This window comes from Magnolia sinica, chromosome 2 (assembly GCF_029962835.1).
Source record: "Magnolia sinica isolate HGM2019 chromosome 2, MsV1, whole genome shotgun sequence".
Classification (NCBI taxonomy): domain Eukaryota; kingdom Viridiplantae; phylum Streptophyta; class Magnoliopsida; order Magnoliales; family Magnoliaceae; genus Magnolia; species Magnolia sinica.
Window position 1 is genome coordinate 104,691,113 of NC_080574.1, and position 16,598 is coordinate 104,707,710.

The window sequence follows — 16,598 nt, forward strand, 5'->3', positions numbered from 1 at the left end:
TGATGTGGCCCACTTGAGTTTTAGATCGGGCTGAATTTTGGTCTCATGGACTAACATGAGTTGGCATAAATGATGGGAGTGGATGTCATACATACATCACTGTGGGCCCCGTAGATTTTGTTTTTCCTTGAGTCAACTATATGGGCAAAGAAGCAATTTCTTGTGGTGGGTCTATCTAGATGTCGGAAAATTGCAAGGTAAGGGTCAGTGAGATGGGCTTCATGAAGGAAGATTTGATGAGAGCAGGGGAGGGCTATTGAGAGGAAGATCAAGAGGGGGGAACGAATGGAGAGAGGAGGGGTAAATCGACAAGGGAGAAAGAAAGAGGAAGATCGAGCGGAAGGTTTAAGCTTAACGAGGGAGGAAGAGGACGCCGAGGGTAGGGTAATAGGGTTTGGATTGAGATAGGTGTGTGTCAGTCGATGGAGAAAGGGGTTTGGAGGATGATGAGGAGTGAGAATGGATCTCGGTGGGTAAAGGGAGAAAAGGCCTTATTTCAGGTGGAGGTGGCTTGGTGCATGAGGCTATCCGAGAGCTTCCCATGTTGTTCGTGGAAATTTTTTCGGAATGGTCGGAATGTAAGTGTGGTAGGGTTTTCAACAAAATTAGGGTGGTGAAAGAGGTGGTTATTCCTCGACTTCAACAGTCTCTTGTCATCCGTGGATTCTCCTTCGTCTGGATGTAGAAGGCAAATGACATATTTAAAGTATGTAGTCTACCTTCTTCAAACCACAACACACATGTAGCCACACACTCACCTCGTCAATTGAATCTCCACTGTTGACATGTGTTGCTAAGCTCCATTGCAACACTCACCACGCATCGTCGAGAGCTCTTAAATGAACCTTAACCTCTGGATTTGCTGTTTACTCATCCTTGCACACTAATCTTCTTCTCCACATGCTCCTTCCCCACCTACTATGCCTCCACCTACTCCACCTCCACTTGCTTCGCCTCCCCTCCCTATATGCCCCTAACTGCCAACAAAAATCCCACTCCACTTTCCTAGAACTACCACCTCTTCCCCCGTGCCAAGAAAGACCATTGATCGAGCCTGGCATAATCCAAGACGAGTTGTGAATTTTCAGTCTCAGTGGTGTTGAGGGAGGTGGCATCGGGATTCAGGTGGTTGCTTACTACGGTGCATGGGCCGAATTAGGCTTCGCAGAGGCATCGACTTTGGTTGAACTAAATTCATTTAGGGAAAGGTGTGTGCTGCTATAGGGCCTAATAGGTGATTTCAACATCATTAGATTTATCTTTGAGAAGTCATGGTGGTTGTATCACTTGTAACATGAGAGAGTTCACAAATCGGGTGGAGAGAAATAACATGGTGGATTTGCCAATGAGTAATATTGAATTCACTCGGTCAACTGGGCAAGGCGGGCAATTATGTCCAGGGTAGACAGATTCATGGTTTCTTCTAAGTAGATAGAGATTTTCCCTAATTCAACAACAAAACTGGTTTATGATCATTGACCATACTTGTTGGAGATAGAGGAGGAGAATTGGGGCTTGAGGCCGTTTAGGTTTGAGCTTATGTGGTTAGAAGTAGATGACTTTGTTAGTTTGTTGAAGGAATGGTGGAAGTCTTTGGGGGTGGAAGGTTTTGTTGGATTTAGGCTTAGTCCTAAAAGGTAAGATTGGGGAATTGTAGAGGAGGGTGTTTGGGAGTAAGGAAGAGAAGTAGAGAGTATTCTTAGTGAAATCAAGCTCTTGATGTGGAGGAGGAAGGGGTGGCTTTATCAGAGGCCGCAAAGCAAGAAGACTTGATCTTTCTTGTCTACAGGAACTGACTAAAGGAGGAAATCATGTGGAGGCAACGGTCGAGGACAGTGTGGCTAAAAGAAGGTGACAAGAATATGTTGTTTTTGCATTGTATCGCTAGTGCTTGGCAAGGTGCAACTACATTCGCACTGTGGTGGTTGACGGTAGGAGAGTCAAGAAGAAGTCACAAGTCTAGGATGCCATTGTTTGGTTCTATAAACATTTACTATGAATAGGGGATGGAAGTGGCCCCGGTTGGATTCGGCGTTAAGCCAATCTCTATTGTGGAAGTAGTCTCTTGAAAAACTATTCTTTTTGGAGGAGATTAAAGGAGCGGCGGAGTCGTTGGGAAGGGATAAGGCCTCGGGGCCTGGTGGCTTTCATATGGTCTTATTCCAAGTCTTTTGGGATGTTGTGAAGTATGAGTTGATCAACTTTGTGTTCGAGTTCTTCGAAAGACAACGCTTGTTGATGGAGTTGGGGGCCTCTTCTATCGCTCTCATACCTAAGTATGAAGGAGCGAACTGTTTAAAAGATTGCAGTCCTATTAGCCTTCTTGGGGGCGTATCAGATTTTGGCTAAAGTCCTGGCTTCCAGGTTTTGGGGGGTTCTTTCAAATTCATTCTCCAATGTCCAAAGTGAATTTGTTGTGGGAAGACAAATTTTGGATAATGTGCTCATATTCCATGAGTGCATTGATTCTTGGCATAGGGAAGGGAAAAAGGCCATTATTTGCAAGTTGGACATTGAGAAGGCCTATGATCATGTAGTCTTGGAATTTCTAGATTATATATTGAGTTGTGGACAGAAGTGGATCCTAGAGTGTGTCAGGTCAGGTAGGTTCTCTGTTTTGGTTAATGGGTCTCCAAAAGGTTTCTTCAAAGCTTCTCATGGTCTTTGGCACTTGGCAGGGTGACCCTTTATTCGCCTCCTTGTTTGTGGTGATTATGGAAGCTCTCATCAAGATGTTGGACAAAGGTGAATTGGTTGGTCTTATCAATGGGTTTAGGGTGGCAAAAGAGGGAATCCAAATCTCTCATCTTCAATTCGTGGATGACACCATTTTGCTTTGTAATGCCGACAAAATCATGGTGGATAATTTGAGAAAGATTGTGAGATATTTCAAAGTGGTCTCGGGTCCGGAAGTACTTAAGATTGAGATGCTCGGTATCCATTTTTTGAAGTGTGAGGTTTCGAGGTTGGAAAATGTGTTTGTGTGGTGAGGGATCTTTTCCCTACATGTATCTTGGTCTTCCTTTTTGCATTGGCAAACCGACAGAACATCGTTGCCATAAATTCGTTAAAAGAGTTGAGAGGAAACTCTTTGATTGGAAGAGTTAGTATCTCTCTTTAGGTGGGCGGCTAATGCCTTTAAAAGCGCCATTGCCAAACTTCCCGCCTTTTTAACCTCTCTCCAGGGTGCCTGAAAAGCAGTGCTAGATTGGCTGGAGAGATTGAGGTTGAACTTTATGTGGAGAGGAGTTGGAGAGAATCACAAATTCCATGAGATGGGAAGAGGTTTGCAAGCCTATGGTCGAAGAATCAGGTCTAAGGGATTTGGATTATATGAATAGTGCATTGCTAGGATAGCAGTTGTGGAGTTTTGCTTCGAAAGAGGGAAATCTATGGAGGAAGGTTGTTGCAAGCAAGTATGGGGTTCAAGTAGGGGGGTGGTGGGTTAGAAATTCCTCGCTATATAGGGCATTGAGCTTTGTTGAAAGCGATTTCTTGGGTGACCCCTAAATTTAGAGGGTGTTTTCTTTTCTCCTGGGGATGGTGGGCATATTCGGTTCTAGAAGGATACATGGATTGGTTTGAGACCACTTCAACTGAAATTTCCTTGAATATTATTGTGGACTGTGCTACTCTATTTGTGGGAATGCAGTGGTTTGGTCTCCCCCTTGCTGTGGGAACTTGTCTGATTTGGTAGTGGAGGATTTCTTATGACTTTTGGATCGTCTTCATGGGTTCCATCCTTGTAGAGGGGAAATGAACGTGATGGCAGTGGAGAAGTGATATCTGGGAATTCATGGTCTGTTCGTTCTACAAGTTGCTTTGGGGTGCCTCTATAGGAGGAAGTAGTTACCTGACTTTCTTTACCCGGTTCTACGGTGCTCTCCCTAAGGTTGCAGTATTTTTGTGGTATCTTAATGTGTATGAATAGGGCGGAGTCGGTGAACCATCTCTTCATTAACTGCTAGTTTGCTCAAAAAGTTTGGGGGAGATTCCTTGGTATCTTTAATACCCCTAGGGTGATTGTGGGGTCAATTGAGGCTCTCTCATTGGCTTGGCATGGAGTTGGGTTAGGAAGAGAAGGCAGGGTGGTGTGGTGGTTGGTTTTTATGGCAATCTTATGGGCTATTTGGGGGGAGAGGAACAATTGGTGCTTTCGGAACTTGAGTGGGTTGGTGTCTGAGGTGGTGAAAGGTAAAGCGAGACGTGGTGTGAGCCATCTCTTCATTCACTGCCTGTTTGCTCAAAAAGTTTGGGGGAGGTTCCTTGGTATCTTTAATACCCCTTGGGTGATTGTGGGGGTCAATTGAGGCCCTCTTATTGGCTTCGCATGGAGTTGGGTAGGTAGAGAAGGTAGGCTGGTGTGGTGGTTGTTTTTTGATGGCAATATTCTGGGCTATTTTGGGGGAGAGGAACAATCGGTGCTTTCAGAACTTGAGTGGGTCGGTGTCTGAGGTGGTGAAGGGTAAAGTGAGATGTGGTGGGTTGGGCCTCCTGTCTTAAGGCCATTGATGTTTGTAATTTAAGCTTGGACTTTAGTTGCTGTTCCTGCTTGAGATTTTCTTGGGGGGTTGTTTTTAATAAAAGTTTCGTTACCTTTCAAAAAATAAGAAAAGGGCAATAGCGGCTTTCATCATTATAGTGGAACTATCTTTACCTTTGGACCTGATTTCTTCGAATAATTTCACCTCTGTTGGGAATTGCTCTCAAACATGATTGAGATTCTGTTGCTACTTCACTTTACCCATTAGCTAATGATGCTGATTTTGGAAATTATTCCTTCCAAGTGATAAAACTAAAATTTTCCTTGCCAGGTGCTTGAAGACCATTAATAGCAAAAAGTATGGGGTTGATCTTGTTTGCTTCACTTCTCAGCCAACAACAGTTATATACTCCTCGAAAAATGGTTGGGATGGTAGGTTAATCACTATGATGTTCATTCCCTTAAAATTTATCAAGAACCATCCACTTATTCAATTAACTGTATTTAGAATCACTGCGGCTTCTTTCCTTGCATGACAACAAGTACTTACGGTACTTTAAAGGCCACCATGACAGGTATGGGCTATTGGTAAATTACCTTCCACCATGATTGGCATCCAGCTCATTTTAAGCAACCTAGTATTGTACCCTCCACCATGATGGACAATCATCTATTGACTATCTGGTCCTTTTTTTAATGTTTTTGTTTGGTAGGGTTGTCTCTCTTTCCTTGTGCCCTCGGAAGGAATGCTTCATATCTGGGTCTCTTGATCGAACTGTTTTACTTTGGGATCAACGAGCTGAGAAGTGCCAGGTAGAGGCCTTGAAAATTCTCAGATTGTTTTGGAAAATATGGCTGTTTTAAGATGCCGTTTTGATTCTATTTACTCTATTTCAGGGCCTCTTCCGTGTACAAGGAAGACCTGCTGTTGCTTATGATGACCAAGGGATGGTCTTTACAATTGCCTTTGGAGGATATATTAGAATGTTTGATGCTCGTAAATATGAGAAGGCAAGTAATGGTTGGATTGCTGGGATCAGACTTGAATTCTTTTCATGGACTTCAATTTTGATGGTTCCATCTCCATCCTTTTCAGGGCCCTTTTGATATTTATTCTGCTGCTGGAGATTTCTCAGAAGCCAATGTTGTGAAATTCAGCAATGATGGCAGGCTCATCCTTTTGACTACTATGGATGGGCATATTCATGTGTTGGATTCTTTCCGGGGAACAACAGTGAGTTTCTGTTTGCATTTCTGCAATTCTGGAAGAGATGTTTGCTAGATAGTTCTTTGGCATTCCTGTCAAAGTTTGGTTTAAGTGATGGTTAGAATTGCATGAATAGTCATTTTCACAGAAGCAAATGAGCTATAGCTGCCTGCTGATAGAACCATGGTACTAAAAAACAGTTACGTTACAGCCATATTAGGCGTTATGTAAACCCTCACTCCTGTTATGTGATACAGGGGTGCATTGGTCTGTTATGAGAAAAAGAAGGGCTGTATCAGCCCATATAAGCACTGTTACTGGGATGATACGATCATAAAGGGCTCATTATGAAGAAATGGTCACCCCCGTTATGTGATATGGGGGTATATCTCTCTATTTTGACAAAAAGGGGTTTTGTTCGCTAGTTTTGGCCAATATGTTCCTGTACCGGCACCATTATTGGGCTGATATGGCCATAAAGGGCTGATTATGAAATGTTTTTCCACTTCTCTATTCATATCAATCATGGAGGAAGCTAACTAATTTTAAACTAGATCTAGGCCTATTTTGAGGATCAAAACACAATATCTGAGTCGGATTCTATGACCGAAGTGGAGTGGACCATTTTGGGAAATATCGGAAGAAGGGCTAAAGCATATATATATATATATATATATATATATATATATATATATATATATATATATATATATATATAAATTTATTTTTATTATTTTTATTTTTTTTACATTTTTCCATCATTTTTTGTTGTTTTTTTATGTGACAAGCCCTGATTCACCGAATCATTCTTTATTTGTGTTTTATTAGGGCCTATTTGGTTGACTTTCATCAAGTCAAGCTAACATTCCCAATAACCAACATTCGTTCAAAAGAATTGCTCGTTACACCATCAATTAAATGTTCAGAACAAGAAAAGAATTCTAATCCTCCCCCTGTGGGGCTGTTATGTATCAGCTTACTGGCTTATACTCTGGCCTGTACCATTACGTAATACCTTGAATAAAACCTTTTTGGTATCATACAGGATCTGTTCATCAAGTACTAAATGGTTTCAGGCCTACACAAACTCTTGATTGATCCGTATTGTGTAATTATTTTACTACTATACCGCCTCTTCAATGAGCTACAGCCCGAACATTGGGCTGATTGGAAGTTAATAGGTCTCCGATCCACCAGCTATTTTGGGATCTTTTTGTCAGTAGTATATGAAGTATATTGTGGTAGGCACATTTACTACCAAGGTGCTACCTTTTCACCTTGGATGAAATAGTCGTACCACTATATTTTGCATCCTACTACCACACAGGGGCTACGAATTATTTCAATGATATACCAAAAAGGGTCTATTGACTAAACATTTATAAATAACCATTACTGTAGTGTTTTGGCCATTGGCTCATCAATGAGGCGGCTTGCTCATTCATGGGATCCTGTTTATGAAACATTCTCTATTCTTAGAGGTAGTGTGATAAAATTTACTAAATGGCTCACTGGATCAGACTTCTTTTGGCATTTTTAGATGGTAAACGGGTCTATCTGATGTACTTCCTCCAACTGTTTGGTATAGATTGCTACTTACAACGTTAAGCCAGTTTCAAGCAATGCGACTTTGGAGGCATCTTTTAGTCCTGATGGGATGTTTGTTGTATCAGGTAAGGAAATATTTCGTATTTGCTTCAAGTAAATTCCTAACTGTTCTTTTTGAATGCTTTAAAAAAAAAAACTTTTTAACATGATTTAATCATTTTTTACTTTTTTGATTTCCAAATATAGACATGTCAAGAATTAATTGGCAACTCATCCACAATACATGTGGTGAACCTGCATGCCTATCCAGGCATCAAGGTCGTATGCTTCATTGGCAATAGTTCATAGTCGAAAAATAACACTGACTTGATGTCAAATGGGAGTGGTCAAGAGTCCAAGTTTAAAGGGTGAAACGAGATGGCTGAGATCATCTGATCAGTTTGATTTTAGGGCCTAATATCCATATATCCACAATCTGATGGTTACTTTGTGAAAAACACATTGGAGGCTGGTCCATTGTTTTACTCTCTCAATGGAGGAAGACCTTTTTATTTTTATTTTTATTTTTAATGGCAAGGAGGAAGACCCATTTGATTACCTCTATTTATATTAGCTAAATTTTGTTCTCTCTTAGCAGGTTCAGGGGATGGCAGTGTGTATGCTTGGAATGTTAGAAGTGGTAAAGAAGTATGATAAGCAACATTTTTTTGAAGTTGTTTTTTTCAATGCTTTTCTATACTCAATTTCTTGCCTTTTCTCCAGTATTTGGTACTATGGTTTGGCAATGACGGGATTCAAAAACTGTTATTTATTTATTTATTTTAATACTCAATAGGCCTTGGTGAGTTAACTACACGAAGTTTCTGAAGTTGCTTGAGCACGTGAAGCATGTTAAAAATGGAAAACTAAGGACTTGTTTGTGTGCAAAAGATTCAAATGAATATGATTTTTTTTTTTTTTTTTTGGTGGACAGCTACTGATGATATGGGGCCCACTAGAAAGAGCTCTACGTCATCATTTCTTTTGTCATTTGCCAGCAGAAGCCCAAATGAGATGTATTTTGTTTTGGTGCTCCATGTCAAATGATGTCCTAAACCCGCATTTTTGTCAGAAGATGCCTTGTAGATGAAGTATTGGGAGAAGCCCTTGGCTCTGTGTCCGTAATGACCCTAGAGAATTTTAGGGCTAGTGTTTTTTTTTTTTTTTGGTTGAAAGATACAAACTGTTCATCTTTCCAACTAGGCATTCGTCCATCCATCCATCCTTTAAATTAGGAAAACATGCATTTCTACATCTATTTGACCATTAAACTTAACATCTAGGCATGACCCTAGACGTTAGATTGACCAGTTGTATTGTACATCTAGGCATCCGAACATCCATCTATCCACCAATTAACATGATCTAACCGTTCATTTAGTTAATCACCAAAGTATCGAACCATTCAATCGTTCATTTACCAATCGAACTATTCAATAGCTTATCCAACCATTCATCTAAGCACCCATCCATTCAATTATCTTCTTATACATTCTTTCATCCGCTAAAAGTGACCATTCATTCATTAGAGTACATATTCACCTATTTCTCTAACAATTTGAGTGGTAATTGTAAATTTTTATTGTACATGTACATGAATAAGTGGTTTTGATCATGATTAATCATTCATTTTTAATTATGACCACACACCTCTAATCTATATAAATTTCTTAATGGAGTTGTCGTTTTGCATTCTAAGGTGGAGTGACAGTGATCAAGTAATCTTTGTTTTTAATTTTAATTAATTGTAATTCTATACAATGATAAAGGAAATACATGTCTTAAGTATTTGACCAACTTGTGGCTGATACAGTCAATGCATTCTCATTGAGCTGGCCTACCTTTGATTAACATAGACCATTAGATATTGTGATCAAGTCCCTGTAGAGTTATTGTGGACATTTGATTGATTTCATGTATATAAGACATTTGATTGATTTCATGTATATAAGCTTGATGAAATGACTACAATCAATAGATTTGTACAATTATTTGAACGTTTGTGGTTTGTGGTGGGCCCCAATATGGAATGGTCATCCTTATCCCGAGGTGGGCCAAGCTGTGTTCCAACTGTGATTCTCAATGCATTCTTTGTTCTCAAGCTGTCACATGTCAACTTGGCAGATGCATGCCAGATCCAAGCTGCTCAGTAGAAGTATACACTTTGTAGAACTCATGTGGGCCAAACACATTCAAAATTAATATACTGTTAAGAGGCATCAACCATTACCCACCTGCAACATACTTTTGGCCTACATGAGGATAGGATCTGCCTTCCTTTTCAGACAAAGCATGTAACTGTCCTGCCTGATGATCGTCAAAGGTTTGAGCACATGATCCATCTTGCCATGTGTGAGATGACCAGCCCGTAAACGGTCCAAAACAGTGATCGTCATTTACACACTCGATCTTAGTCCAACAACCTTCTAGATATACACATGTTTTGAACACTCAACATGTCTCTTTCCCTATATGGTTTGTGTTCACCACATCCTTGGAACCTTGGCCCATTCTCATTCTTCATCCCATTTTACATGTACAAGGCCAAGACCCATTTTATGTGTTCATGGCCCAACGCATGGCCGCTACCTATTCCATTAGTATGATTAAGGCTCATTTTATCTCGTATCAACCCATTTGCACGATCAATAGCCGAGACCCGTCTTCATTGCTTATGGCCCGTTTGATCAACCAGGACACATTCCATTTGCCATATGCCCGGTTCGTAACCCATAGCCTCCTTGTTTAGCACACGACCCTTGGCGCTCTTGCATGGTCCATAACCCATTTAAATTGCTCTCGACCTATTTCATGGCCTGAGGCCCATTTACTGTCTGCGGCTCATTTGAACTCTATTTTGATGGCTGCAATCCATTCTATTAGATCACGGTCCATCTCATTAACCTTCGACAATTTATTAAGCCCTTGTTTTATTTGCATGCGTGCAGCCTGTCTCATGGCTCACAACCATTCACACGTTCCATCACCCACCAAAATGTCCGCTGTTTATTTTAATTAGTTTGAGTCTACTTCAATCAGTTCACATCTCACGACATATAACTTATGACCCATTTACATAAACCATAGTCCACTTGCAAAATTCATGGTCTAATTTCATGATTCATCTTTCATACCACAGTCAAGCCACACACATGGCCCTTTTAAATGCCTTTAGTCCTTGTGCATGGCTCAAAACTCATTTTTTAAAACTTACGCGGCCCAAGTTCCATTTCATATGTTCATAGCCCACAGATCAGCTCATGACCCATTGGCTTTCATGATCTATGGTCTATTCTCATATTAACACCTGCGGCCCATTTACATTACGTATGTCTCACCCTTTGGCCCATGACTTAATTGATTAGTCTATGATGTAATGTCTTGCTTAGTCTAATCCAATGTTTTAAATATTGACGATATCTGTCAATATATCCCACAATATATCTTGTATCCCACTTGTGAGATACGAAACGCACAGGTAATGCTGATATATCTCTCATGTTTGATCCGGTGAGCATTTTCAATTTATGATCCCTCTTTTTTTTTCTTTTTTGTTGAAATTATGTGAAATCAGTGCCAAATGGTTATAAATCCATTGGTTCTTCATGTTTTGCATGGAAAATCATGGAGTTGGAGCTTTGATTTCGATATCCATTGGTTCTTCATGTTTTTTTTTTCCCCTCCAAAAATTTCTTTCGACCAGTTGTCAAGAGACTAATTTTGAATTATTTAGGAGTATTTGATGAAATGATCATCACGTATATTCTAATTTCGAAATTTGAGTGTAGGTGGTCCGGTTTGGGGAAAATTCAAAGTTTCCCCAATTTTCCCCAAATTGCTTGCAATGTTGCACTCCAAACATGAAATCAAGCATGTATGGGGGTTGATCTATTGATTTGTTCAATTTTTGAAAATAAAAAAATCATTTTAAAATAAAAAATAATAAGATATATATTTTTTCGAAATTTCCTTTCAACTAGCTGTCAATTGAGACTAATTTTGAAGTGTTTAGGAGTGTTTGATGAAATGATCATCACATACACTCTAAATGTTATGCATTAGTTCAATCAGACAACGCCTAGCTTAGGGCCCTATACAAAGAAAACCTATTATGTGCACTTCTTTTGTACGATGTTATAATTTAAAAGTGTGTATTGATGTCTTTTTTAACAATCCCCGTTTCATTGAAAAATTTAGCTATTTTCCTGATGTTTTCCAAAAAGTACGATAAATTACCTGATACAAACGATATATCCCATGCGATAACCGATATGCATCTGTATCCCAAGGATGCGGTATGTAATGCGATACCAATATTTCGAACATTGATCTTCATCTAATCATTATTCATGATTGATCTCTTTAATCTTTAGATCCATATAAATTACTCTATTGGTATGCATGCTTTTCAATTGACATATATTGATACTTGCCAAATTTTAGATATTAACATTCCTTGTTCTAGTATGCTAATCGCCTATTGAATCACCACTGCTTTAGATTCAAACCCTAGCTAATAATCGATGTACAAGAAGGTACAAATCCCCCATTGAGTAGCATGCAAATCTCATACAATCTGACCATAAATTGGCAAATAAAATTTACCTGGACCGCATCACTTAAATTGGGTACAAGAAAATATCCAAATCCTAACCACACAACATGGGAGAGTTGGACTGCATTGTGCACGGGAAGTAGCCAAGGATGTTTGATTTTTATTACATTACTCCATCTCCATTTCATTTATTTCATAATATTATACTTCTCTGATTTTCATATTGACATTGTACATGTATCGATTACAAGGATTTGAAAATTCATGGCATTGTTGGCTTCTAGTAATTGGAAAGCATTGATAGTAAGATGTTTCGTTTTACATTCATCAACCTAGAAATAGAATTGGAATACCGGAAAATAGGTGGAGCGAAGTCCCCTGGGTTGAAAGTCCCTAAAGCGTAAAGAGGTGGGGCAACTTAGTGGGAAGGCACTGACTGGTTCAACCCCAAGTCTTTCTTGTACTAAAGACATGCATTTCCTTTATCATTATTTAGAATTATAATTAATTAAAATTAGAAAGAAAGATTATTTGGTCATTGTCACTCTACCTTAGAATACAAAATGACAACTCCATTCATATATTTATATGGACGAGGATAATGGAATACAAATGATTCTACATTACACTTAAAGTACAATCGACGTGTGGGGTCCACTATGATATTTTAAATGATATTTAAATGTGCTTCACAGGTTGATTAATATTAGACACTAGAAATGGTCTTGGGATGACCAGAAAATAGGAAAAAAGGATCAACAACGAGTAGACTGATTGATGGCCTAAAACCGGTAACATTTAGACCTTAAACAATGGTTCGAAATTTGGTAGATTTAAACACCTAATTTTCTATTCAATTAGACAATATTAACCATAAAATAAAGTGTTTGTGAATTCGTATGTCGAAAACAACTGGTGTAACTTTGAACCTTAATCAATGATTGATTTTGATCAACTATCATTTCAAAATTTTCTTGTGTAATGAAAAATTCAAAAATCACAATTCATTAACTAAGAAAAAAATAAAACCAATAATAAATAAAAACTAAAAGAAAATGTTAGAAGAAAAACTTACATGCAACGTGTATCCTTATCAACACCCCCCCCCCCCCCCATGGGACATGAGCAAGGGTTCCATGGGAGGGTGTTTAGGCCCCTTTATATAGAGTTGAAGAGGGGAGGTTATGGGTTAACATTAGGAGAGTGGGTTATGGGTGGTGGAGTTATGTAGGAAGATTCCTCTAAGCTAGGTGCACACGTGGTGCACATATGTGGTGTGCACACACGAGTGGTGGGTGGTGTGTTTGAGGTGTACATGGCATAATGCGTATGTGAAACAAAAATGTACATAATATGTACGTAATGTCAATGTATCATGTATAGTACAAATGTGTGGTGATATACACATCTCTTGTTGGCAAGGTGTGTGTGGCCACAATTAAAAATAAACGGTTGATCATGATGGAAACCACTTATTCATGTATATGTATGGTTAAAATTTACAATTACCGACCGGATTGTGAGATAAATTGGTGAATATGTAATCTAATGAATGAATGGTTGCTTTTAGTGGATGAAAGAATGTATAAAAACTGAATAGATGGATGCTTAGATGCATGGTTGGATTAGTAAATGAATGGTTGGATGGTCTGATATTTTGGTAATTAACTAAATGAACTATTTGATCATGCTAATTGGTGGATGGATGTATATTTGGATGCCTAGATGTACAAATGTACGTCACAACTGGTCAATCTAACGTCAAATGGCAGGTTTAATGGTCGGATTGATGTGGAAATGCATGTTTTCCTAATTTAACGAATGGATGGATGCCTGGATGGAAAGATGAATGGTCTGGATCTTCAAATTTTTATTTTTTTTCTAGCCCTAAAATTCACTAGGGTCAACGCAACATCTGTGGCTGTGGGCGACCAGAACGAGTTCATATTCATCTAGGAAATAAAAAAGCAATGGACCTAAAATACTTTTTTAAGTCATCGCAACCCTTTATACCAGCAAGTTGGGGTCAATTTTCAAGAAATCTAATAAAAGAAAAGGAATAAAGAACCCTTTGATCTTCTTCTTTTCCCCTTCTTGGGGTTAGAGAAGATGTAGAGAGTTGTGGATGAGTTAAGGGAAAGCAAGATAAGATGAAAATATGACTGGAAGTGTAGTGTTCATAAATGTCATTCCATGGACAAAAGAAACTCTCCAAGTCAATAGAGAACTCGGCCTGAGTTGAAATCCGAGTCAAAGAGGGTTTGAGCACCTTTCTACTGCTAACTACATTCTTCTTAACTGCATGGCCAGGTCACGAGTTGGTTGAGTACTGAAACTGAACCTCCGGTAATAAAATGGGCTCCAGGAAGCCTTATGTTTGTAACTGGATCTTCTGAATTATCATTTTGGATTCCAGACCTCTCCAAATTGGGATCTTATGTTGGAGCAAAGTAGAACTTCTCAATGATGTGCTTTGTTAGATGTGGTCTGCTCAACAGGTATTCTGTTTTCCTGATTTACTTCAAACCATAATATCTAGTTCTTACATCTGCACTTAAGCCTTGATTATCCTATATGCGCTCAGATGTGGCATGCTTGTTAGTGACATGAAAGCAATGTCTCGGGTGTGCTCCACCATGTAGACAAACTGGCTCAAAAATTAGGCTGGTCCACTCGTTGGGTGGGCCACACAATGAATCAGTGGATGGTTTTAACATTGTCCACGCGATGTATATTTGACAGGCTTCATGATTGATAGTATTATATTTTTGTGTCGGGGTCATCGACATGGTGGGCCCACATCATGCATGGCAATGAAGTCCCTAAAGCTTGGACGTACCTGGGCATAGGAAAACTGCACTCAATATTGGCATTGTTAACATTTTTTCCACTTTTAATCATTATCCGTTGATTGTGCACTTTCCAGATGAGGTGAGGTGAAATTTTCTGGCAAATGAACTCTGTATGATATGCAACTCTTGGATTTTGGGGGGATTGATCGTGTTCAGGAATCTGCTTCCTTCAACAGAAACACAGACACAGATCCTCTCTCCCTCTCAAAAAAAGAAACAAGAAAAAAGAAGTTAAGCGACGCACGAAACACTGAAGTGAGTCGATCTACTGTGCCGACACTGATATTCAGTTTTTCAGTTCATTTGATTCTTTTCCTCCCACTTCTTAGTTGTGTTCTGTCTCTGCTTCCTAATACTTTTGTGGCCTAATCTTGTGCTCTGTATCTATATTGAGGGTGGAATGATAGCTGCATTTGCTTGTGTTAGATGAGATGGATGTAGGGGATTCTTCACACGTGTTCGAGAAATTCATCTGGATAGGGTGCAAGTGAAGATGCCCTGGACCATAATCAGGTGCTTTTTGCCTACATGTGTGGTCTGCCTGATTTGTGGACATGTCTGACGCTTTGGGCAGGTACACATCTGCACTGCCCCCTACCCAGTGAATGATCTTGTGCAACTCCGCCCTACCTGATGAATGATCTTCTGCAAAGCCCCTTTTCCATATCGCACGTGCCAGTAAACTTGGCATTCTTCATATCAGGGAAATCATAGTTAGGTGTACCTTTCATTTTCGGAGAACAATGTACAAAGATAGGAGGATGGTTAGCTGGATTGTGTTCAAGTTTTTTTTGCTGGAAGCAGTGGCTGGAATGTAGAAAATTACCTCCCCTTGTTTTGGTGATTCAGTCCTAAAACGCATCTAGAAAAGGCCATTGAAGTGGACGATGGTGAATTGTTTGTTTGGTATACATGTTCCTCGATCCAAACTATCAATACTGTGGGACTGACTGGGTATGATCCCAAGCTCAACATAATTGAACAAGCTTAACCTTCCAATTATGGACATTTGTCTATTGTATTTTGACATTTTCCCATAATTGTCGATTTCACAACTGCTATTCATATGTTGTTGTGCAATAGCATGTTTTTTGTGTTTATGACTGATTAATATGTGCCCTGGGTTATTTGAACGATTTAGACTTACTGTCTGGCTTTCTGAAAACATGGGCCGCATTGTGCTGTTAGTATATCAAATGACTCGCTGCTATATACTGGATGGCATGGTTATTTTTCTTTTAGGAGTAAATCACATACAAGCATTGACATGCTAAGCTTAGGGCCTGTTTGGATTCACTTCCTCAAACGGGAGTTTCCCAGGTTTAAGTCTGCTTTTTTCAAGAGTTTGTAAAGTGCATCCAAATGTATAACATAAACTGCCATTTGGATCAAAATGTGTTTTGTCCTCAAATGCTCTTCCAGAGGGTGTCCAAACGGGCCCTTAACCTGCTATAGGGTTCTTTTATTTGTGTATGGCATCCATGCTTGCAGATAACGTGCCCATTGTGACGATCACCTGGCTCAAAAATCCAGACTATGCACTTAATCATAAGGTGGGATGGGTGGGTTAGGGCATCTATTGATTTTGATTGTGGTCAACCTGGTGAGCAGATCGGTCTGATTCTTGGGCCAGCATCTTCATGATAGTGCTCGCCTTTTGCACAGCTCAAGATGTGCTACATGTGCTCTGCTGGAGGGAAGGAACATCACTTCGCATAATACAGCCCTAGTATTCTGTAATGGGAACCATGGGACTCGTGTGGCCCATTGACGGAAAAGGACGTCCCACCTTCCCAAAACAACCCGCTGAGATCATCAATCGGGCCTTACGCTGAGTCTGTATTGAATCCAAACCCAACTGGGAACTACTACATAATGAGAAATACTTCTGCTTTCCGAGCACTGTATGTTATG

At 39.6% G+C, this 16,598-nt stretch overlaps 1 protein-coding gene across 5 annotated transcripts in view; it reads left to right on the forward strand.

The window, feature by feature from the left end:
* LOC131237339 (protein ANTHESIS POMOTING FACTOR 1) overlaps nucleotides 1-15,745 on the forward strand; it is a 47,116-nt gene extending 31,371 nt beyond the window's left edge. For 2 of the 5 annotated variants that reach the window (XM_058235045.1, XM_058235047.1), the window contains 9 exons: nucleotides 4,815-4,915; nucleotides 4,992-5,058; nucleotides 5,197-5,296; nucleotides 5,381-5,494; nucleotides 5,580-5,717; nucleotides 7,279-7,363; nucleotides 7,873-7,925; nucleotides 14,143-14,330; nucleotides 14,759-15,745. In XM_058235045.1, coding sequence (XP_058091028.1) covers nucleotides 4,815-4,915; nucleotides 4,992-5,058; nucleotides 5,197-5,296; nucleotides 5,381-5,494; nucleotides 5,580-5,717; nucleotides 7,279-7,363; nucleotides 7,873-7,925; nucleotides 14,143-14,286 — 802 coding nt within the window. In that variant the 3' untranslated portion in view covers nucleotides 14,287-14,330; nucleotides 14,759-15,745. Of the gene's footprint in view, nucleotides 1-4,814; nucleotides 4,916-4,991; nucleotides 5,059-5,196; nucleotides 5,297-5,380; nucleotides 5,495-5,579; nucleotides 5,718-7,278; nucleotides 7,364-7,872; nucleotides 7,926-14,142; nucleotides 14,331-14,758 lie in introns of those variants that run through there. The other 3 variants (XR_009167184.1, XM_058235046.1, XM_058235048.1) reach the window with 3 other exon arrangements.
* Nucleotides 15,746-16,598: the final 853 nt, after the last annotated feature.